We start from the raw sequence: 24,102 nt of genomic DNA on the forward strand, positions 1-24,102 counted from the left end.
GAACTTGGCAGACTCAAGACTCGGACTCGTATGGAAGGAATGGTACGTGACTGACTAACATGAGCTCCCAGGATATTCCAAGCATACTCAGTCACCTCGTACAAGTATGGCATGCATCTGCGGTGTCTAAGGCTAATAAGGCTGCAACTAACTAATTAGTTAAAGTGGAGACTCCGCTGCCAGCTGATCAGCTGACCGAGCCTGGCCTCAGGCACCAAGGCCGCGGTCAAGCGCCTCAGGCGCCTGCAGGCGACTTTGTCATCAGCCACCAGCCACAGCAGGGATGAGCCACTTCTCTCCTCGTGCGGCGGGCTGCACCCTTAGTAAGGAAAGTGACTGACCACCACCATCAACCAAATCCCACGAGCTCAAGTCGCAATTGATTCGGAGGTTCATCCTCCCATCGCCGCTTCTGAGACGCAACCTAGCTGGCCGTCTCGCCCCCCCACCAGGCTCTAACATCCCCCTTCCTCGCGTCAGTGATTCCCTTGTGTTTGTTCTCGCCCCGTACGGGGTCGCAGCGGCCACGATGACTTCCCGTGAGTTTCCCCACAGAGCAAGGCAGACTCTCCCAAACTGACGCTGCTACCTCATAATAGTCAAACAGTTCATTCGTAACGTCCGGTCCGCAAAGACGATTGCAGATGAGCGGGCGGTAGTGCAAAAAGAGAGTGCTGCGATCCGCGCCTCGTTTCGAGAGGAAAGCCATGACTCCAATGTTCGGTTAGTGAACGATAACAGAGGACACCGTGACCGGTGCTAATGCCCACCATCGCTGTATAGGAGAAACAACGTTGCCAAGCTATTGTATCTATTCACTCTAGGGGAGCGAACACATTTTGGCCAGATAGAATGTCTGAAACTACTTGCATCACCGAGATTTGCTGATAAACGATTGGGTTATTTGGGCACCATGTTGTTGTTGGACGAGAACCAGGAAGTGTTGACTTTGGTTACCAATTCTTTGAAAAAGTGAAGACTTGCATGGATGACTTCTTGGAGACCTCTCTTGCTAACAGACAATCAAGTGATTTGAATCATTCCAACCAATACATCGTCGGTCTCGCCCTCTGCACTCTAGGCAACATTGCGTCGGTCGAGATGTCTCGAGATCTATTCGCCGAAGTCGAATCACTAATTACCACGGCTAACCCATACATTCGACGGAAAGCTGCATTATGTGCTATGCGCATTTGCCGCAAGGTTCCCGACCTACAGGAACATTTCTTGGAGAAAGCCAAGATACTTCTGTCTGATCGCAACCACGGAGTTCTGCTCTGCGCTTTAACATTGGCCATCGATCTTTGCGAACATGCGGAGGAGTTTGAAGAAGGTCCCGAGGATGTGGTCGAGATGTTTCGCCCTTTGGCAGGCCCACTCGTCAAAGTTCTCAAGAGCTTGACTACTTCGGGATATGCTCCGGAACATGATGTCTCTGGTGTCACTGATCCGTTCTTACAAGTCAAAATTCTGCGTTTTCTACGTGTTCTAGGACGAGGAGATGCAGCTACCAGTGAGCTTATTAATGATATTCTAGCCCAAGTGGCTACGAACACCGAATCATCCAAGAATGTTGGCAACGCTATTCTCTACGAGGCTGTGCTCACGATCCTCGACATCGAGGCCGACTCTGGGTTGCGCGTTCTGGGAGTCAATATTCTTGGAAAGTTCCTTTCCAATAAGGACAACAATATTCGTTACGTGGCCTTGAATACGCTCATCAAGGTTGTGGCGGTCGAGCCTAATGCAGTACAACGTCATCGGAATACTATTTTGGATTGCTTGCGCGATCCCGATATCAGTATCCGTCGGCGAGCACTCGACTTGAGCTTCACATTGATCAATGAGGGCAATATCCGTGTCCTCGTTCGTGAGCTTTTGGCCTTCCTGGAGGTGGCCGACAACGAATTCAAGCCGGCGATGACCTCGCAGATTGGCATTGCCGCAGACCGATTTGCTCCTAATAAGCGATGGCATGTTGATACCATGCTTCGAGTCCTGAAACTCGCTGGTAGCTACGTCAAGGAGCAGATCCTTTCATCATTTGTCCGACTTATTGCTACGACCCCCGACCTTCAGACTTACGCTGCACAGAAATTATATGCTGCCCTGAAAGCAGACATCACACAAGAAGGACTGACACTGGCAGCGTCGTGGGTCATTGGTGAATACGGCGATGCCCTTCTTCAGGGAGGCCAATATGAAGAAGAGGAGCTGGTCAAGGAAGTTCGCGAAAGCGACATCATGGACTTGTTCACCAACATTCTCAACAGCACATCTGCTACGCAGATAGTTACGGAATATATAACTACCGCGATCATGAAGCTCTCTGTTCGCATGTCAGACCCGTCTCAGGTGGAACGAGTCCGACGCTTCTTGACCGGCCACACCGCTGATTTGAACGTGGAAGTGCAGCAAAGATCTGTGGAATATAGTAATCTATTTGGGTATGACCAGATCCGGCGTGGAGTCTTGGAGCGAATGCCGCCCCCCGAGATCCGAGAGGAACAAAGGGTGCTCGGAGAGCCAACAAACAAGCGACAGAGCCGAATGCTCAAGGACAAGACCAAGAAGCCAGTTAAGCAAACAGAGGACATGCTTCTCGATCTCATGGGTGGTTCAGACGTCCCAGCAGTCACGAGCCCGACGGGTGCTAATGGCGTGTCAACGAATACCGCAGATCTGCTGGCGGATATCCTTGGTGGTGGAAGTGGCACCCCATCGCCCGCTCCACAACCTACAGCAACATCCAACACCAGCGCTATAATGGATTTATTTGGCTCAAACGGAACACCGCCACCAGCACGTCCCCAAACCCAGTCTCCACTACCCACTACCACTGCATCCCAAGATCTTCTAGGAGGACTAGGCGGTCTGTCAACACCATCACCCGCATCTCCTTCTCCTGCCGCAGCACACACCGCATTCAACAAAGATGAGCTAGCGCTCACATTACAAGTACAGCGAAACGCCAGCGGGTCTGGTGCCCAGATTCTTGCCCGGTTCCGCAACCAGTCCGATTTTCAGCAAATCACAAGTGTGGGCCTGCAAGCTGCAGTCCCCAAGAGTCAGCGACTGCAACTGAGTGGTATTAGCAAAGCAGATCTCGGTGGAGGAGAGGAGGGTACTCAGGCCATGAAAATAGCTGCTGTTGGCGGGGTAAGACAACCTCCCTTCACCCCCCACCTCTCCCTTTTTCCAATCTAGTGCTCCCATACTAAAAAAAATATTGATGAATGACCATAGGCACTACCACCTAAACTCCGTCTACGTCTTCGTATATCATATGGCAAAAACGGGGCAACCCCAGTCACTGAGCAAGTAGACTGGACGGAGCCTTGAGTATAAAATAAGAAACGGGAACTGCAAACAACAAGCAACAAACAATAAGAAGGGGAGGGAATATAGATAGATCATGATCCATTGGGTCGGTGGGAGGAGTGTTACATAGCTAGTACGTACGTCTAAATTCATTTTAATGAGAGAGAAAGAATCTGTTACTACATACCTGGATAACTATCTATATAGATATTGAATCCAACTTGCTAATCTGCTTCCTCGCCTTGCATATCTATTTGTGTATATTTCTAGTCTCTACATCTCATATTAGAAAGAAGATTCCCAGGGTTGTATTGCAATGCGATGCCATATAGTGTATGTATTGTATGTGTGTAAGTACCTAGGTAAGAGGAAGTCGGTTCGTCATATAGAATCGTCATGATTTCATCAAAATCATCAAAAGGAGTCCGAGAAAGAAGAGCAAAAATAGTCAACGCCTGAACTGCCACCCAAAAGAAAAAAATAATCGTCTTTAGTTCCCTCTTTTCGTTATCGACATGATTGCATATCCATATATTGGAAGAAAGAGGATTTTTTTCCTTTTTCTCTATCTAACCAAGGAGACAGACAATAAACGCCAAATTGAAAACCAACCCACTCACTCCCCTTACCGAATGTTCCCCCTATGTGCCCCGCCTGATGCACCTGATGCAGTTTAGACAATAGTAGTAGTAGTACCAACTGGTCTGGCCAGTTGGGGACCTCATCTTGTCAGTAGGTCATATGATATTTATGCAATTCGCTGTATTGATGAATTCCATCCAACGTCGGTTGGAAAGAGAAGGAAAAAAAAATTCGTTGCCAAAGGAAATGCGAAAATTGACAAGATTGTAAGGCAGGAGGGAAATAAAAAGCGCAAGAAGCATGCGAAGCTCTTGCTATCAGGAAATATTCTGTCGATTTTGAAATTATTATGTTTCCCAGCCTCAATAGGCTGGTTGTCGATAACGCCGTCCTTCAAATACAATTTCAGGTGATTGCCGAATCTCACGGTAGAGTGGACGAGTTGAGGATGTAGACTTTGACGACACTGCGGCAGGCCGCACTGTGCGAACTTCAGGTTCATGTTCGTAAGTGTACGTGCGTGTGGGTTTGGACGTTCTACTCGACATTGATGAACGCTCTCGCTCTCGTTCAGATCGTGGTGTGGGAGGTGGAGAGTCGCGATAGCGAGGTTCTATAGGTTCCACAATAACGGTTTCCCTCTCCTCGTGTGGTTCTACAACTTTGTATCGATTTATCCTCGAAGCGCTACTGGGGCCTTGAGCCATCTCCGGTGTACCAGGACCGCTCGAATATCCAGAGTCATTCCTCTCGGCGGCACGGGGACGAGGCCGCGAGTGAAGTATTGTATCTCCCTTCAGCCCAGAGACCATGTTGACCAAAGTTGGTAGCACATTGGACTCGGAACGACTTGAGCCCTCGCGACGAGTAGTACGAGGATAAGGCGCTGTAGCAGACCGAGAAACTGGAGGAGGAGGAGCGCGAGATGACGAGACTCTTTGAGATGAGGACGTTGACGACGACATGGTTGGAACAGGTCGCTCACGCTCATATCCTCGAGATGGTGAACTCAGGCGCTCGTGAGATCTTCGAGATGCGTGAGTCGCTGAGGATTCAGTCACGTGGACATTGTCCGTCCTGCTGTAAGAACGACTAGAGTATCGGGTGCTATCACGCTCGGAGCGCTCCGAGTAGTGACGATCACGGTCATCGTAGCCCGTATGTCGAGACGAACGAGGCTTTCTATCCACCTGAATGACAGGATCCTTCTTTCGACTGATGTACTCTTTGGCGAAATTCTCTTGAGTATCAAACTTCAATTCAGATGCTGCGTCATAGTCACCTTCATCATCCGTCTCTGATTCTGAATCATATCTACGACGCCGGGATGCGTAAGAAGGAACAGAGTCTGTTTTGCTGCGTCGAGAGTCACGCGTTGAGTATCGTGACTCTGGCTCAACTCTGGTCCTGTAATGTGCCGGCTCCACATCGGAGCCGGAGACATCCTCCGCATCACTGATAACGTACGCGGCGTTCTTACGCTCGTATTTATCGGAGACGTCGCGACGGCGTTCCTTGGTCCGAACTTTAGCACGATCATGGTGGGTGGCTCTTGTATATTCACGGTCACTTTGCTTTGAAAATCTTGGACTGGATGTCGTAGTAGGAGTGGTTTTGGACTTCTTCTTCTCCTCGGTTGCCTTGGTATGGGGGCGCTTGGCGCTGTCGCTATATTTGTGAGAATAAGTTAAAGGTTCTTCGGCGTACCGTGCTTCATCGCTGTCGGTGAAGAAAGCGTCGGCTGGGACACGCTCTTCGTACATGCGTCCGTCGCGGAACTCCCTGCTTGAAGTACCTCTGGAAGACGAGTAGCTGTCCGCAGAGGCCTTCTGTGCCTTGAGCTGAGATCTCAAGTCTGCTAGACGAACTTCTTGGTCGTGAAGTTGGCGGCGAGCGTCATCGCCCAGAATTTCATAGGACTCTTGTACTTTCTGGAAATCGTCAACGGCCTTGGACCGGAGCGAGGGGTCTTGGATCTTATCAGGATGACATTTCAGAATGAGTTTGCGGTAAGCGGTCTTGATCTCCGACGGAGAAGCGTTTTTATCAACCCCCAACACGGCATAAGGATCGAAATCGGGCAAGTTTCTGGACATGTTGTTCAATGGTTGTGCGGTGGGGTAAGCGTGATATCATGGGTAGGTAGGACAGTCGATGAGAGTTAGAAAAAGGCAAGGAGAAAAGAACACACAGCCTTGTGAAATAATGCGTATTGACCAGAGAGATGATTCACAGTATGATTCAGGCTTCCGACTGGGAGGCGAACGTCACTGCAATGAGTAACGAGACAGCAGTCAACACATAATGCTTCGTCACTCGGACTCGTTCAAGCAGCCGCGAGGTGAATCAGAGAGCAAGAGCGGGCAGCGATTGAAGATGCGAGAAGGATGGATCACACAGGCTCGTCTCTCGGCAGAGGCGGCACGGTCGAGGGATAAGACTTGACTTGATGTTGATTTCAGGATCCAGGAACGGACAGAAGATGGACGAGCCCGGGGTGGCAGTATTTCCGGGCGGCGGCGGATGGCAACTTCAACCCAGGTCGTAAAATACGTAACCAACAGCGTGCTAGACCCAAAGCATGAGTGGCCCACCTGCCGCAGCAAGTTCCACTCGCGCGTTACCGTACGTACCGGTGGTAATGGTAATTTAATCTCGTGATCTTGGAGGCGAAGAGGCGAAAAGAAACGGACAGAAAAAACAAATGTAGATCCGCTGCTAGTCACGGCCTGAACGGGAATCAGATGTGCGTCGCCGGTCTTTGTTGCTTTGGCTTGTTCAGCGCCTGCCTAGCCCGTTTTCTTATTCAGCGTGAGAACCCAAGTCTGGTATGACACCCTAAGCAGTAACGCGTGAGAGAAGGCGCTGAAGGGTTCGGCGCAAAGAATGCAGGGTATAAATCGAGTCCCCAGGTGCTTCAGTAGTTGATACCTGATTACCGATGGGATGAAACGCCCGTAAGCTCGAGTTGTCTCTGGTTAAAGCAGCGGTGAGGGCTGCCCAAGCAACACTGTCGTCCTTTCTCTCTCTATCTCTATCTTCTTACGGGGCGGTCAATGATACTAATACCGGGCTAAAAATGGTGATAATGAATCATGAACTTTGGCTGCTCCCGAAGGGCATGCGTGGAAGGGAATGTTTCGCTGCAAAGACCCCGCTGTTGCAACCGCCGTGGGGTTGGTTCACAACAAAGCGCTTGGTTCTAGGGAACCACGCAACGAGCACTTTGGAATGCGCCTTGGCCGGTGTCACGGCTTCGAGTTAGATATATCTAGATGTCAAGCACTCTGGATCAGTGCGTGATCCATATGAGATCATCTGAAAAACTGATCTGACGTCAAACAAATATGTGTGATGTCGTGAGAACCTTCTAGCCTGGGGAGATCTTCTGATCCGTTCATCACTCCACATCGATCTTCCTATGAGTAACGTACACGGTTATGTATCTATTTATTTGAATGCAACTCCCCTATATCATTTTGCATCGATCAGAGAGGCTGTTCATATACGAGTCGACGAGTGAAGCGTCAAGCCTGGGTCAGCCAGATCGCTTTACCCGTTGCTTCCGGGTTTTTCTTCAGCCACTATCAGGAGGAACAAAAAGAAAGAAGAGGTCAAAGGCTAGACGCCTTGCAACAGAGCATGCATTGATTGGTGTTTCAGTCTTGGGTCTTAGTCAGGTAAGAAAGATGGGCAGTTAACTAGTTAATTAATTTCTTAACTTATGTTGTTGACACTGGGCACTCGTGGACAGCCTTCCCGGCCCCAAAGCTTACCGGGGAGGATCAAGAGTAGGCTGGTTTCGTCATCCGGTTTGAGCCCGAAGCAGGCAACAAGGACTATTGTGCTCTATCGTCCTGTCGTGTACAAACTCTGTTGCAAAGCACAGTCCGCGTGTTGGCAGGCATGTATGTCCAAGGGGGAGAGAAAACCGGACTGTCGGTTGTTAGCCTGTTTGCCCTGTTTGTTTTAGACTGGTCTAGCCCAGTCTGAACTAGACGTATTTTAATTCTCTGGCCACAGCATTCGCCAGCCAATGATCTCGCCAGCAGCGGGGCGAGTCCCGCTCTGGCATGCAGCCAATCGACGCTCCACTCTGTCCCTGCTGCGGCCGGTTGGCGATTGGCAACTGCGACCCTCCAAATCGGGAATGCACCACGATGGCTTTCGACTCCCACGGTACGTATTAGTATTACCACGCCGTATCCGATGCTCGCCGCCGATTGGCTGGCTGCTCCTTGGCTGTCACTATCACCCCGCGACACGCCTGGACGTAGACCTATCATCAGCCCCTCTCTATATCACTATCACAGTATCACTGTCTTCTTCAGCGACAGCAGCTCCACCAAGGATAAGTTTGAGATGAGCCCAAGTGATTGGCCCCTCGGCTGTCTCATATTGCCAACCACGTACTACGTACTACGTACTAGTACTGCGCCGCCGAAGTCACTCCACCAAAACATGCCCATTGAGGCAAACAGAACGAGAATATTAAAGCAATATCCTCAGCTCTTATTGAAAGTTCTGAATAATAACCTTCCGCCAATAGCTACCTGAATAGCTATTGTCTTTTTTTTTTTCGTTTCTAGAAGGCAGCCAACCCGATGCCACACAACGCTTATGCAGTGAGCCTTTGCCATGCTTACGGACAGGTACTACAGCGGATCTGTGAGTTGTCAGGTCACAATTTATTTGGATTTAGCTTTGATAGGCGACGACGCTCCTATCCTAAGTTGCCATTTGGTCGATTTGCCATTGTCATGATTTTCAACAATCAACATCATAATATGAAACATATTATACTTCGCTATAGCAAATATCTACGACAGACTATGAGAATATATGCACCAGACAAGAAGAACAATTTTTAGTCTCGGTGAAGCTAGCTTAGCGAATAGAGTCAATGTCTGAGCGAAATTGATTTTCTCCATTATTACTTTGCGGAATTATTCGGTCCAATCAGAGATAATCTAAATACCCAAACAGGTAGCAAAGGTCATCCAGTGGGATCCATCTGAGACGAGACGAGCAAACAGGAATATGTACTTCTCGTACCCTGCATGGTCCTGTAATATTAACAAGTCTTTACTATCCGGATCAACTGAGTACGGCGTACTCCGTATGTATGTACCCGTACGGAGTCGGATGTTGAATAAATCTCTTATCGATTGGCGGGAACACCCGTAGCGGGTGACCCACCATCCCCTCCCACGTACGGCGTGTGTATGGTATTGAACATATTCTGTTAGAGACCCAGACAAAGACAGACAAATGAGGCGGTCATGCAGCCCGGTCATGCACTCAAGCTGCACCATTCGCTGACCGAGTCACAAAAATCTGAGGCAATTAGCAGATAATAACGTATGCTCATTAAACTTCATACTTTAAAACACAAGCATGAACTTTGGGTCAGAAGATTATACCGTTTTTTCAGTCATGGATGATAACAGTTACGGACTAAATGCTGCTAGTGAAAACTACAGAACTGACCACTTTCATGGCTGTGCACACCGCAGGGTGTCTATCTCGTGACGACCGGCCAGCAGGCCATTATACACTTGGAAGTGTCTAGGTACATGCAAGTGTTATGTACTATTGTTGGTAGGGGCGGTTACGGGGAAACCGGATGATACCTTGATGAAGTTGGGCGGTTAGAATGGTGCTAGTATAAAAATAATACAGACTATTTCTCTAACTACTCAAGTATCAAATGCATTGACGCATCCGGATCGACAATGGTGTTAATGAGGACAAGGCGAGATGTCATACCGATATCCAAAATAGCAATTGGCATATTGCTTCCAATAGATGTTTCTAGATATTTCAAGTCTGTACTATATTTGTAGTCGCTTTGCCTATACCTAAGTAGGACTCATTAGTAAACAAACTATGGATGATTCCAAACTGGGAGATTAATATCAACTATAATAGGCCGATTGAACGCCTTGCCGCCAACATAAGGCCAACTCTTGGCCATAATAGCAGCATTGACAATACATGTCTCTTTCCGTAAGGGCTTCCTAGCATTCTCGTCATCATCTTCATCATCATCACGATTCAGAGTACCTGACGATGATGAATGCTCCTTGTGAGTTTCGCGTACCAAGGCGGTTGCACACCTGCTTGTGTTTTGCAATAGTCTCTGCTTTTTCCCGGTAAGGTCAATAAGACTCTGTTTCTTGCTATCTGAAGAGGGCAACGGCGTCGTGTCTTCATCAACTATCGCTGGTCCGACATTATTGTCTTTTTCAGTCCACATTACTCTTTGATACCCTCGACCCTCGTGTACATGTCCGCAGACAGCTAGCATTGGTCGAACACTAGCCATAGCATGTAATAATTGTTCGCAGCCGTGCTTTTGATCTACGGTCTCGATTCCACTATCATCATCAATATTAATGTGATCGCTTAAGCTGCGTCGATCACAAAGCCCTAATGGAGGTGTATGTGTCACCAATATATCGGTGTCGGACGGAATTTGACACCATAATCTGCGACCATCCTCTGCCGATGAAGCAGAATATCCGAAGGCCCAAAGGCCAGAGAATCGTGAAAAGGGGGATCCAAAGACTTTGAACATTGTGCGTGGACCATCTGGTCGTGTCAATCTGATCAGAGCAGATTCGTGATTAAGGAAGATTATCCCCCCCTTTGATTTGTTGACTAGGTCAATTGATGTCGCGTGCTCTTTGTCCGAGTGAAATTCTGATCCATGTTCGGCATAGAACGCTGGGTCCAGGGAGACATCGTGATTTCCTATTGTTGATTTCTACGTTTCAGTCGCAGTCTTCATTTTTTTTAACAGCAAATAGAAATGATGGTTTCTTTCATCATCCACTCAAGTGAGTCCTCGGCTAATCTTACGACTGACCGGCAATTACAATTTTCACTTCATAATCTGCCTCCTCAATCCACTTGAACGTTCGTTCAAGTTCCGGCTTAGTTCCTCTGTTTGAAAGGTCTCCGGCGTGTATCAGAACATCGCCACGGGGCAAGGCAAAGCCTGCTTCTGCTGGAGCATAGCCATGGGTATCCGACACGCAAACAATACGGGTCTTGCGATGCTGGGCCATTCTAGGCAGTTGTAAGAACCTAGCTAGGTAGCCTACCAAAGATAGCAAGGATCTTAGGATCGTTGATAAGAAAACATACGGTAGCAAATGATAAGCATTGTCTCACGTGACTTTGGGTCCGCTGTCGCCCAGACGGGCTTGGCGGCAGGGCAATAGGGCTCGTTGCCCTAGCGCACCATTTTTGCCGCTAAGAACACCTCAATCAAGCGAGACCGACTCTCAACTCGAGACCGACGACAACCCATCGCGCCAACAACCAGCCCTTCGACTTGCTGGATATTATTCGAGTAGAAACCCGGTGACAAGAGCAGGATGTCCACATTCGAGCCAGTTGTACGTTTTTTCCCCCAATCCAGACGGTCGTTGATCACTTTTGGGAGAACGGTGTTGCAAATTTCTTTGGATGGATGGATGGATGGATGGGTGGGTGATTGAGAAGAAGCGCATCGGGCTAATATCATGGCTTTCTTTTCCATTCTACAGGTCGTTATCGACGGCAAGGGACACCTCTTGGGTCGCCTGGCCAGCATCATTGCAAAGCAGTTGCTCAACGGCCAGAAGATCGTCGTCGTTCGATGTGAAGCCCTCAACATCTCCGGCGAATTCTTCCGCGCAAAGCGTACGTCAATTGAGTTTTTTCTTTTCGAGCATATTTTTTCTCCTCCTGTGTATGGAGGGCCGCCATCAATTTCGAGACGTCTTCTACGAGAATGGGAATACTATGTGAAACAACAGAAGCTGACTGAGGATTTGCGTTATAGTCAAGTACCATGCCTACCTTCGCAAGGCCACTCGTTTCAACCCAACCCGTGGAGGTAAGCAGAGAAAAAACATGCACCTACCGGCGTTTACTATATCTGCGATGGCTCATCAATTATTGTGCAGGTCCTTTCCACTTCCGTGCTCCCTCTCGCATTCTCTACAAGACCGTCCGCGGCATGATCCCCCACAAGACCGCCCGTGGTGCCGCCGCCATGGAGAGACTTAAGGTTTTCGAGGGTGTCCCTCCTCCTTACGACAAGAAGAAGCGTGTTGTTGTTCCCCAGGCTCTGCGTGTGCTCCGCTTGAAGCCTGGTCGCAAGTACTGCACCGTTGGCCGTCTCAGCCACGAGGTCGGCTGGAAGTACCAGGATGTTGTTTCTAGGTATGGCATAATTATCCTTGATGGAGAAGAAGAGGTATAGCAAGCGAATACGCTACTAACATGTTTTGTCTATCAGACTCGAGGAGCGGAGGAAGGTCAAGAGCTCAGCATACTACGAGCGCAAGAAGGCTATCCGACGACAGCTCGCTCAAGCCCAGAAATCGGCCAAGGTTGACGAGAAGGTCAAGAGCCAATTGGCCGAATTCGGCTACTAAGCGGTTTTTGTGGTCGGATGGTGGTGAAGGTGGTGTGGTTGTTGGGCAGTGTCTGGAAACGATGTGGTGGTGGACCGGGTGATGCAACTATGGTTTTAAAAAAGGATCAGAGAAACCGTACAGCAAAACCCTGACCACTTTTACCACGCTCCCTTTTTTTCATTTGATCATGAAATAAAAAATAACGTCATCATTCAAACAAGTCAGGCATGCTGGTAATGGACATGGGGATATAGCCTAGGAAAGGGGATTCCCAACGCGGAGTCGCCCCGGGCAAAAAACGCATGATGATTCTAGCATGACATAGTGCCGCCTTGAATACTTATATTTCCCTATGGCGCAATCAATAATTCGAAGAATTTTTTGAAGAAGTTCCAATTGATGTTAATTTCCGTAGAACAACGTGCTTTTTCCAGATACGAAAAGAGACCAGGATATGATCTTCGAGTTGTCCCGGTCGATGGATTCTATATGATGATCAAATGAAGCAATTAACCTCATATTGCGTGCACCAATTTCTTCGAGGAACTTTCTATTTTCTGGATCTTGGAAGCTGAGCAAGCACTAGCCAAATAGATGTGCATGTCTCGTAAGTTCAAATTTACTACACCGATAGAGACAAGATATTTGAAATAAGATGTTCGCCATTGCTAAGAACTAGCTCTTTTAGCGTGGAACCACATGCGGAGAGAAAATTAGGGCATTGATAACATTAAGAATAACTAATTCTGCTTTAATGACAGACTTCTGATATCCTGGGAGGCCATAATCCATATACGAGGAGCCACTAGTATGTGAATGCGATTCTGAGGCATTCGCAGTACTACTAGAAGTAGTAGTACCAGCAGTTATTTCGATATCCAGAGATGTTCGTCTACTGCACAGTTTGATACAGCACCGGTAAATGCAAATAACTATCATGACCAAAACGACAAGTCCAATTATGATTGGTCCGCTAAAGGTTAAGATAATCCCGATCACCGTGCTATAGTGTATACCAGCCTCTAACTTTCCTTTTCTATCCTAGAGATGGAAAAACTACTGATGACCAACTTACTCAGCGTCGGCAGCCATTTTGTTTTCTGAAAAAGGGAGGCAGCTACTTATATGAATGTCTAATTCAATACAGACAATCTCGGGTGTATATCATCCAGAATGACAAAGGAAGAGCCGGGGAGAGAAGAGTGGTCTGGGGTTTAGAGCCTGGTAGGCACCAGTATCGACTATGGCAAGGGCATTGAGATGGATGATGTACAAATTAAAGGCTAATTACTTACAATTCCCAGGAAGATGGATTTAGGGGCAGAAGACTGGCCCACCATGGGACATGCCAATTGATGTTTACTTTCTCTAGAACATGTTCGTTTCTCAAGTACGAGATTCAAAAGCCGTTGGTCAGCGCATATGGGTTTTTATTTTTGATCCGTGAGGGAATCCGAAGAGACTAGAACCTATAGTCTCTATACTACGCAGCGGTACCTTGTGCCTTCCAAGACCGTAATCAACTAAATGGCTGTATTTCGGTCGATATATTTTGCATAGTCATCAAGCGAAGTCGTCAGCCGTCATGTATTGCGTGTAAAGCACAGTAGTTGTCGTCTGAAAAAGAACAAGCCAGTTCGGCCCGGATCCAGCCATACTTAGGAAGAATGGCCCCATAGACATAGGAAATAGTAGATTATATGTAGCTGACTCGTAGATTTTTAAGATTCTCCAATTGATAGAGACGAGATGTCTGAAAGAGGGTTCTCATAATCACTAAGAAGTTTTTTTGGCTTCGAGATCTATGCAGGGAGAAGTATTGAGACTTAAGTTTGGCATCTGGATCCTTTTCCAGACTAGTATTGTAATCTAATGTTGCTAGGGTCTTCGCAGGATCCATTCCAAAATCCGCTTCGATATCCTTTTTGATTTTTTAAGATTTCGATGACGGCACCACATGTAAATCCCAAAGGCTACCTAGGTATCTAGTCCGGCACAGATACCGAAAATGAGATCGACGATCCAGTCGCTGTGATATACATCAGCGGTTAGAAACATCGTTAGTCGCCTTCTTTTGCAAAAGAATCATCGATGCTGACCTGCTCCAAAATAGCCATTATGCGTGTTTCGAAGGGTGACAGTAGCAACGTAATGGAGCTGAAGGGGGTTCGCTTGTATGTGATATAGGTGAGCAGCTTCGAAAATGAAACAAGTGCAAAGGTGAGATATTTCTTGCTTTGGGTGTATAGAACCTACAAGAAGAGAGATGTATCAATTACTGTTTGATCTCATACAGTTTCCGAGAAAGATGGATCTAGGCAGAAGATTGGCCTATCATGGGACATGAAAATGGCCGAGATGTGGAATTTGATGAAGCCACAGTCAGTGGATCATAAGACACCTGCCACATGATTTGCGGTATCACCATTAAGAGATTAATGAAGAGTTATAGGGGTTCACCTCGTAGACCTGGGCAGGGAGTGTATAGTTTGCGCATAAAACATAAGATCCTCGAGGCTAAGACGTATATGGTATAGCGCAATAATCTATATATCCGTAGTAGGAATAGTGGGGGCCGTCCCCAGATGCTAACCGCAACGGGAATCGCTAGTCGGCTTCCCCGCAAGAATATCCGCGGGCCCTGGAGAGTACGATAGCTTAGCATTCATTCTTCCTATGCTGAATGATTCATTATATACTTAAAGAGATTCGTTGACATATATATATCTATGCTGCAAAAGCCATGTCATCGCCGAACTCCCGTCTATCTAGCCTCCTCGGCCACTTCCTTCCATCATCCCATGTCGAGCACCGGGAAGGCAAGAAAGTCAACCACCACACGCTCTCGCCTACATTCTTTCTTCCGCGTACAGCGGCCATTGAGCCCGATGTACGTACTTTCTCAATGTCTATACTTACGGTTCAGAAAAAAGCACATAGATCCTACAATTTTGGTTAAATCCCCATTCTGACGACACCAAACTCAATGCCAGGCCGAAGCTATATACCACTTGACTGCAAACAACAAGGTCCTGCGCAGAAGTTACATTGAGGCCGCAGATCGCGCGCGCGGACTTGCGTACTACCTCAAGAAGCATAAATTTAAGCGTGTGGGCATCTTGGCACCAAACACCCCTGCTTTTTTAGAGTCTATATTCGGCATTGCAGCGGCCGGTGCCGTCAATGTTGGTCAGTGTCTTCTATTGACAAAGCTTCAATTGATTATGGCTATCTAATATGAGACTATGCTGTTACAGCTGTGAATTATCGCCTGAAACCGGAAGATGTCAGTTATATATTTGTGCATTCTGATGTGGAGATGATTATTGTTGATGAGGAATATATATTTCTTCTAGAATTGTTTAAGGGGGAGCACCCAAATATACCGCTCTTGATTGATACGGACACGGATGCAACAGAAGGCGAGTTGAGTGGGCCTTTTGATGCTGCCATTTTGGAAGGCTTGCAGTATGACACAGACACGGGAGGGCGAGGATGGAAAGGTCTAGAGGCGCAGGCTGCCGACGAAAACTCAACTATTGCTCTCGCTTACACTAGTGGTACTACCGCGCGTCCAAAGGGAGTTGATTACACTCATCGAGGGTCATATCTAGCTTCATTGGGCAACATTATCGAATCCGGACTGAATTATAATACAGGACGCTGTAGATATTTGTGGACTTTGCCTATGTTCCATGCCATGGGTTAGTATCCCAGGACCCTCTGGTTGCACAAAAAACACGCAACTACATAATGCTAATGCTAGTCTCACCTTGTAGGTTGGACATTTCCATGGGCAGTTACGGCAGTCAGAGGCACTCACTATTGCCTACGAAAGATCGATTATCCTTATATCTGGCGTCTACTGAAGGATGAGCATGTAACGCATTTCAATGCCGCTCCGACAGTTAACACGCTCTTATGTACCGCGAAAGAAGCGGCAAGGCTCCCAGATCCAGTAAGGGTTACTGTGGCTGCTAGTCCGCCATCGGCACATTTGTTTGAACAGATGACGAACCTCAACCTGCACCCAGTGCATGTCTACGGCATGACAGAAACTTACGGTCCCATCACCAAAGGTTATCATATGCCCATCTGGGACACACTTCCTGACAGTGAGAAGTATAAAAGAATGGCTCGTCAGGGTCATGGCTTCGTCACAAGTCTCCCTATCCGCGTCATCAAGACGGATCTGCCGGAGGGCACTATTGAAGACGTACAACGGAATGGTCTTGAGCTGGGAGAAATAGTGTTTGTTGGCAATATTTGTGCAAAGGGCTACTACAAAGATCCAGAAGCCACACATAAGCTATTTGCAGGCGGAGTGCTTCACTCAGGGGATCTGGCAGTCTGGCACCCAGATGGGGCTATTCAAATCATGGATAGAGCCAAGGATATCATTATCAGTGGTACGTACTTCGTATACGGGAAATAACACTTGGCTCACAAATAAACATAGGCGGCGAAAACATATCCTCAGTAGCGTTAGAATCGATGTTGGTCACTCATCCAGACATTCTCGAGGTGGGTGTTGTTGCCGTGCCTGACTCCCACTGGGGAGAGAGACCAAAGGCGTTCGTCACAGTACAACCAGGCAAACATGTCACTGGGCCTGATGTTATCACGTGGGCTAAGAATGCGCGTGGCATCAGCAAGTTTATGGTTCCTCGCGAGGTTGAAACTGTCCCAGAACTCCCAAAAACTAGCACTGGCAAGGTCAAGAAAAATGTTCTTCGAGAATGGGCCAAGGGAGGGGTGCGAGAACTATAGATAGGCGAAACTCCCCAGACACGGAATATATTTCTTTGACGAGGCATCAATACTTGATTGATACTCTGGCGACTCGCTTTCGTGACCAGGAAGAACACTCTTCTGTAGTGATAGTTTGCGCTGAATGAGGCAGAGCGTCTTGATACATGGTCTCTTTCATTTCTTTTTCTCCTGGTGGATAGATTCTCTTTGGCTATATGCATTTGTTGCATATTATATCATATGCCCTCCCAATCCGATATCTTCCAGCGTGGAGGAAACGCTCGAAGATATTAATATTCCATCGATATCTATAAACAACGCGAGGAGGCAGCGTAGTCGACATGCAGTGCTCCCTGTAGAGTAATCCTAGCTGACGTTTCCGTGGTGGGAAAACTCCGCCGGTGGTTGGCTGCCTTGGGGCCTTGGGCAAGCATCCCGCATCCCACCTTGCTCCCCTTCTTCTAACACTAGTTCCAATTGCCCTTGCTAGCATCTCGGCCATACCTAGGTAAACGACCTCCGAACCATCCATTCTATCTGGCTCGGTCATTTATTTTTGATTATTGACATTCCGCAACCTTCATCGTTGCTTCTGTGGCGAGACATATAGCGAGCCTCGTCTTTTCCACCGGAACTCGCCATCCTAATCCTGACCGACAGGCCTTTGCTACGATCCGAAGGGCAAGCCATTCAGCCCAGTTCAATCGATTTTGGTGTGACCCCAGCTAGAACGAACTGCTTTCATAACTCTGAAGAACTTCGACTCCGTGTTGGAACCGACCGACGAGATTATCGCTTGATCTTCAGTGTGAAAGGAAGGAGGTGCTTGTTGGTATGAGAGGTACATCTACCTGATTAGATTTATAATACACCGAAGCAAGATTACAGCCTCGTCCCCGAAGGCCTCTTGATACGGTGTATCCAGAAGCTTTTCTTTGACAGGGATAGCTCCCTGATCATAGAAAGATACAACAGACCCGACTCGTTTGTAAAGAGCCAGTCGCCCAAGAATGCACCGCTCCCGAGGTGCTGCTCGATCTTCGAGCAAGAGCCCCTCCGAATCCTCAACGTCGAGCTCACCGGAGCGCGCTGCCGACGATGATACCGATTTCTTTGCCCAAGCGAATGATTCCCAGTCTTCTATTGGGATAGCGACATATCGTGGACAAAACGGTAGCAATGAGCCGGATATCATTATACCCCCGATCGGGCGTCTCCCCCCGGAAATACTCATTTCAATATTCTCAAAACTCAGCTCGTCTGCGGACATGCTCCACTGCATGCTAGTGTGTCGAAAATGGGCTGCCAATTGTGTCGGCATCCTTTGGCATCGACCATTGTGCAACCGTTTGGACAACCTGATGCGCATCGTGAATTCTGTTCGCAAAAACAATAGCTTCTTCCCATATTCAGAGTTAATTAGGCGTCTTAATCTAACCGCTCTGGCGAGCAAAGTTACCGACGCTGAATTGTTGTCATTTGCAGAGTGCAAACGGGTTGATCGCTTGACTTTAACGAACTGCTTCAAGTTAACAGACAGAGGCGTATCGGAAATAGTGGAGGGCAATCGGCATCTCCAAGCTCTGGATGTCTCCGATCTCCGGTCTTTGACGGACAACTTTTTGTACATAGTAGCCAAGAACTGTCCCCGTCTACAAGGGTTGAATATTACCGGTTGCACCAAAATAACCGATGAGTCACTGGTGGTTATATCGCAGAGCTGCAAACATCTAAAAAGAGTCAGTCTCTTTTTGACATTAGTCCCTTTCATTTGACGAGATCGATAGCTAACTTGCAGCTACAGCTCAAATTGAACGGCGTGACTCAGGTCACGGACAGGTCTGTTCTTTCTTACGCAGAAAACTGCCCGTCCATACTGGAGATCAATCTGCATGATTGCAGGCAGATTACAAGTCGATCGGTGACAGCTCTATTGTCCTTTTTGCGTAACATGAGAGAAGTATGTTTGGCTCATTGCGTTGAGATTGATGATTCGGCCTTTCTTAAACTTCCTCCGAATTCCTTGTTTGAAACCCTACGCGTATTGGATCTCACAGCCTGTGAACGCATAAGAGACGATGCTATTGAGCGCATCACTGACACGGCTCCTCGATTACGGCATCTTGTCCTCAACAAGTGTAGGTTCATCACAGACCGTGCTGTGTACGCCATCTGCAAGTTAGGCAAAAACCTGCACCTTATACACCTGGGCCACTGCTCGAACGTGACCGATGAGGCTGTCTCTCAGCTTGTAAAATCCTGCAACCGTATTAGGTACATCGACCTAGCATGCTGCAACCTGCTTACAGATGCCAGCGTTCAACAACTGGCAACCCTACCAAAGTTGAAACGAATAGGCTTGGTTAAGTGTCAAGCAATCACTGATTGGAGTATTTTGGCTCTTGCTCGTTCGAGAGCAGCGCCACACCATATTGGTTCAAGCTGCCTGGAACGAGTACATCTCAGTTACTGTGTGAATCTAACCATGGAAGTACGTTAATATCCACGGAGTTGTTGAAGTAGTTATCCCAGCTAACTTGGAAACTGCAGGGAATTCACGCACTTCTCAATTATTGCCCGCGTTTGACCCATCTCAGTCTCACTGGGGTCCAGGCATTCTTACACGAAGACCTAACCGCTTTTTGCCGAGATGCACCTTCTGAGTTTACTCAGCAGCAACGCGAGGTCTTTTGCGTCTTTAGCGGAGACGGTGTCGTGAAACTACGCGACTATTTGAACAGGAACGCTGTGCCTTACCCCCCGGAAACAGAAGCCACGATGTATGACGATGAAGATGAGCTTGATGAAGAAGAGAACCAGGTCGCTGGGTTGATGAGTGCGACAGTTATTCGCGATGATGACGATGAAATGGGTGACGATGGCATTATCGAAGTCGGCCCTCCTCACGGTTAAAGCTCCCATTATCCTCACCTATTGTCCATCGACTCCATATATATAAGACTATGACCGACGCCCTCGTTGTTTACCACTAGTGGCATTTCATAAATGGAGATTATCGCTTCACCACAGCAGCGTTAGAACCTAGAATTTTCCGACCTTTTTTTTCCCTTCCGACAAATGAATACCTCGCTTTTCGGGCTAAATGATCATGGGATGCAGTTATCCATCTTACTATATTGTGCTCGTGCAGTGTCTACTATCTCATAGTATTGATCCATAGTACGGCCCTCGCAATTTCCTCTTGCGTTTTCAAATTGATACCCATATCAGATTTATAGCGCCTTGCTTGTTTTGACTAAAGATGAAAACGTCCTTCTCATCGCCTCTCTTTTTTACTTATTTGTTAACTTGAGCCCAAGGGACACGGACGGGCTATAGTGGGTGGCACAGCACAGATAGATCGTAGTGGCATATCTAAATGACATATATCTGTTTCTTAGTTGAAGCATCAATTATGGAACTTATGTACATTGATCCACTACATACATAGTACTTACTACATATATGCATCAATTAATAGACGCTGGAATCGATTGATTACGGAAATACGGATCAATACGGAGGTTTCTTACGGTAACGGCCTTTTATTGCCCCCAAGTTGTCCATTCTCCGCATGAGGAGTGTAAGCCTTACCGTATTACCGTATTACTAATTAAATTACGACGTCCCCTCGCCGCTCAATCCAACCTCGTTTCCTCTCAACTCAACCTTGGAAGTCGACACTGCGTGTGCTTCGCAAGCCGATGTCCTCGTAGCACATACTCATCGAAAGTCGCGATATTCATGGCTCGCCCCAGGGCAGCGCGATGGAATCCCTTCGCGTTCAATCGCTTGCCAGTGACGATTGCCGTGACTCTTATCTATGTCGCACTGATAATTCCGCTCATTGTTGTCGAGCATGTTCTCCCTCCAATCCCGACCTCGAACCCGAAAGGCCTAGACTTGCACGAAGCATGGCAAGATCTACAGCATTTGACAAGCGGGTTTCATCCGTACAATTCTCGGAATAATGACGACGTGCGGAGCTGGCTGTTGAGTCGCATTGATGAGATATTGAACGAAAATGCGGCGGCGGCGCGCGATGTAAAGAAAGCCCAGGGAAAACAAGAGCGGAATGCCCCTCAGACCTTTGTCTTTGATGACAATCAATCGAATTTGACCGTTGTTCAGTCGCACCTTGGGGTATATTTCGAGGGTACAAATATCATGGTATATATTCGTGGTCGCGAGGATGATAAGAGAGAGTGGTGGAAGGAACCAGGCCTCAGCCCTTCAGGAAAAGGTGGAGTGCTTGTTAATGCTCATTATGATAGTGTTTCGACTGGTTATGGCGCTACTGATGACGGTGTTGGTGTTATTTCATGTCTGCAACTCATCAAGTACTTCACCACGCCGGGACATGAGCCTCTACGAGGACTTGTTGTGCTTTTCAACAATGGGGAGGAAGACTTTTTGAATGGTGCACGTGTCTATAGCCAGCACCCTATCTCAAAATTGGCTCACACATTCCTGAATCTTGAAGGCGCTGGAGCCGGTGGGCGGGCGACGTTGTTTCGCAGCTCTGATACCGAAGTTAGTAGGTTCTACGGACGATCTCCATACCCATTTGGCAGCGTGTTCTCGGATGCTGGATTCAAATCTGGCATGATCAGAAGCCAAACGGATTATATTGTCTTCGAGGGCGACATGGGCCTGCGTGGTCTGGACGTTGCTTTTATGGAGCCCCGAGCCAGGTATCACACGAATCAAGACGATGCTAAGCATACTAGCCAGCAGTCTGTCTGGCATATGTTGTCTGCTGCAGTTGCTACAACTGAGGGCTTAGTCTCGGACACCAGTCGCGATTTTGAGGGTCGTCCGCAAGGGCCTGGAAAGGTGCCCAGCGGAACTGGCTCCGTAGCTGTCTGGTTTGATTTATTTGGCACCGCATTCGCAGTGTTTGAACTACATACCCTCTTCGCACTTTCGGTCACCCTGCTTATTGTAGGCCCCCTGACATTGTTTATCACAAGTATTATTCTAGCCAACCAGGATCGCATGTACTTGTTTGGCATTTCCGTTTCGGTTGACGACGGCTTTGGCAATGTACCACTACGAGGCTGGAGGGGTTTCTTCCGATTCCCATTTATCTTTGTCAGTACTACTGCAAGTGTTGTGGGTTTGGCTTACCTATTGGCCAAAATCAACCCCATGATCGCTCATAGCAGCGAATATGCAGTCTGGAGCATGATGATTTCAGCGTGGGTTTTTGTCGCGTGGTTTTTATCCCGTATTGCAAATTTTGCTCGACCCTCAGCTTTGCACCGTATATACGTCTTGACTTGGATGTTCATATTGACTTGGGTACTCCTTGTGATTACTACTGTGTACGAAAACCGGGATGGTATTGCAAGTGGCTATTTTGTCCTTTTCTATGCTTTTGGGACTTTTTTGGCAACGTGGATTTCTTACCTGGAGCTTTTCTCTTTACCTGGGAAGAGCGAATACGCCAACAGATTGAACGGACAGACGTCTTCAAGACGGACAAGTCTCGGTGGCAGTCGTCTTATGACACCCAGTGCAGAATCTGTTAATCAACATCAAGAGGACGAGGAGCCTACCGAGTCAACGTCTCTTCTGCGAGGGAACCGAACAACCTTTGCCAATTACACGCGATCTGGAGAGGATGATGGTGATGCAACCACGTCAGCGACTGATGAATTCGAAACACGAGACTTCAATGTATACGGCTACGAGCAGCCTTGGAGCGCAAATATGCCTAAATGGACGTGGCTCCTGCAGTTTCTTCTGATTGCTCCCATTGTGATCATTCTCATTGGGCAACTCGGTCTCCTTGTCACAGCAGCTGTCAACCAAACCGCGCAGGACGGCAGTTCTGCTCTAATGCCGTATCTGATAATCTCCGCCTTTACTACGCTACTTCTCGCCCCTACTCTTCCCTTCATCCATCGATACACATACCACGTGCCCACTTTCTTGTTCTTTGTGTTCGTTGCTACCCTGATTTATAATCTTACGGCATTTCCTTTCTCAGGCAACAATCGACTGAAGCTCTTTTTCTTGCAAGAAGTGGACCTTGATAGTGGTATGAACCGTGCATCCTTGCTCGGTATTTCCCCGTTTGTCAACGATGCTGTTGCATCGATACCCAGCACCTATGGTCAGAATGTATCCTGCATCTCGAAGCTAGATAGAACGGAATGCTCCTGGGAGAGCATTATGCCGCACGTTATTACTAAACCCGGTTCCGAAGAGGAAGAGCCCCCACTAAACGAATGGGTGAAATACAGCGCCACGCGACTTGTATCGGGGCAGCCAAACAGAAACAACCGTGCACAGATCCAGATAGGCGGCTTGAATACGCGTGGCTGCGTGCTGTTGTTTGATAAACCCCTTTCTCAATTCCACGTCGCTGGTTCGGCGATTGATAACCGATTCCCGAGTAATCCGTCCCCGGAAGATGAAGGGGGTATTCGAGAGATTCGCTTGTGGAGCCGCACTTGGGGGAATGAATGGATTGTAGATGTTGAGTGGACTCCAGAGGAGGATGATAATACAGATACTCTGACTGGGAAAGCGACCTGTCTCTGGAGCGATGCAAATACGCCGGGGTTGATTCCGGCGCTCGATGAAGTTATCCAGTATAGTCCGGACTGGACTGCCATTACGAAGATCGATGCTGGGTTGGTGAAAGGAAGTCGATCTTTCGAGGCGTGAGGATAGTTTTTGTTTATCTCTTGTGCAATATAAAGTTGTGTCCTTTTGAATGGTAACGTGTGTGTATCTATGTATATATACGTCTATGTCTACGTTAGCTCCTACATGAGTTTTTTCTAAATGAGACAGACCCTAAACATTGATGCATGCATGTGTATTCACCAATTGTCAGACCTTTTCTTATCTTTCCATTATGCCTGCCTCTAGTCCTCGCCAGTAGAAACATGATTGGCGCTTCAATCCGTGCAGTATTTACGGTACAAGCACGCAATGAGTAGCACGAATGTCAAAATGCTCTCTTGAAGGTGAACAGCGAGATCTGCCATTTTTCGCCCAAACAAGTTGTCCATTTGAG

General features: G+C 47.7%; 8 protein-coding genes across 8 annotated transcripts; 5 read left to right on the forward strand and 3 right to left on the reverse strand.

Annotated features, from left to right (window-relative positions):
- Window positions 1–529: 529 nt before the first annotated feature.
- On the forward strand, window positions 530–3,342 carry UA08_04134 (AP-1 complex subunit gamma-1; the record flags this gene model as incomplete). The annotated part of the gene is made up of 4 exons (XM_020266423.1): window positions 530–539; window positions 600–723; window positions 1,020–3,159; window positions 3,247–3,342. The coding sequence occupies 4 exons, from the start codon at window positions 530–532 to the stop codon at window positions 3,340–3,342; spliced, it is 2,370 nt and encodes a 789-aa protein (XP_020120435.1).
- A 923-nt stretch (window positions 3,343–4,265) lies between these two features.
- UA08_04135 (hypothetical protein) lies at window positions 4,266–5,999 on the reverse strand (the record flags this gene model as incomplete). Its single annotated transcript, XM_020266424.1, has 1 exon — window positions 4,266–5,999. The coding sequence occupies one exon, from the start codon at window positions 5,997–5,999 to the stop codon at window positions 4,266–4,268; it is 1,734 nt and encodes a 577-aa protein (XP_020120430.1).
- Window positions 6,000–9,790: 3,791 nt separating this feature from the next.
- On the reverse strand, window positions 9,791–10,976 carry UA08_04136 (hypothetical protein; the record flags this gene model as incomplete). Its single annotated transcript, XM_020266425.1, has 2 exons — window positions 9,791–10,659; window positions 10,775–10,976. The coding sequence occupies 2 exons, from the start codon at window positions 10,974–10,976 to the stop codon at window positions 9,791–9,793; spliced, it is 1,071 nt and encodes a 356-aa protein (XP_020120429.1).
- Window positions 10,977–11,288: 312 nt separating this feature from the next.
- Window positions 11,289–12,335, forward strand: UA08_04137 (60S ribosomal protein L16; the record flags this gene model as incomplete). The annotated part of the gene is made up of 5 exons (XM_020266426.1): window positions 11,289–11,309; window positions 11,460–11,595; window positions 11,738–11,791; window positions 11,862–12,120; window positions 12,197–12,335. 5 exons carry the CDS (start codon window positions 11,289–11,291, stop codon window positions 12,333–12,335), a joined length of 609 nt encoding a protein of 202 aa, XP_020120432.1.
- A 666-nt stretch (window positions 12,336–13,001) lies between these two features.
- Window positions 13,002–13,409, reverse strand: UA08_04138 (hypothetical protein; the record flags this gene model as incomplete). The annotated part of the gene is made up of 2 exons (XM_020266427.1): window positions 13,002–13,158; window positions 13,393–13,409. The coding sequence occupies 2 exons, from the start codon at window positions 13,407–13,409 to the stop codon at window positions 13,002–13,004; spliced, it is 174 nt and encodes a 57-aa protein (XP_020120431.1).
- Window positions 13,410–15,060: 1,651 nt separating this feature from the next.
- UA08_04139 (hypothetical protein) lies at window positions 15,061–17,087 on the forward strand (the record flags this gene model as incomplete). Its single annotated transcript, XM_020266430.1, has 5 exons — window positions 15,061–15,207; window positions 15,311–15,506; window positions 15,575–16,021; window positions 16,097–16,726; window positions 16,777–17,087. The coding sequence occupies 5 exons, from the start codon at window positions 15,061–15,063 to the stop codon at window positions 17,085–17,087; spliced, it is 1,731 nt and encodes a 576-aa protein (XP_020120428.1).
- Window positions 17,088–18,079: 992 nt separating this feature from the next.
- On the forward strand, window positions 18,080–19,982 carry UA08_04140 (SCF E3 ubiquitin ligase complex F-box protein grrA; the record flags this gene model as incomplete). The annotated part of the gene is made up of 5 exons (XM_020266431.1): window positions 18,080–18,808; window positions 18,874–18,908; window positions 18,972–19,207; window positions 19,379–19,560; window positions 19,620–19,982. 5 exons carry the CDS (start codon window positions 18,080–18,082, stop codon window positions 19,980–19,982), a joined length of 1,545 nt encoding a protein of 514 aa, XP_020120427.1.
- An 831-nt stretch (window positions 19,983–20,813) lies between these two features.
- On the forward strand, window positions 20,814–23,747 carry UA08_04141 (Vacuolar membrane protease; the record flags this gene model as incomplete). Its single annotated transcript, XM_020266432.1, has 1 exon — window positions 20,814–23,747. One exon carries the CDS (start codon window positions 20,814–20,816, stop codon window positions 23,745–23,747), a length of 2,934 nt encoding a protein of 977 aa, XP_020120601.1.
- Window positions 23,748–24,102: the final 355 nt, after the last annotated feature.

The sequence above is a fragment of the Talaromyces atroroseus genome (assembly GCF_001907595.1).
Source record: "Talaromyces atroroseus strain IBT 11181 chromosome Unknown scaffold_4, whole genome shotgun sequence".
Lineage (NCBI taxonomy): Eukaryota > Fungi > Ascomycota > Eurotiomycetes > Eurotiales > Trichocomaceae > Talaromyces > Talaromyces atroroseus.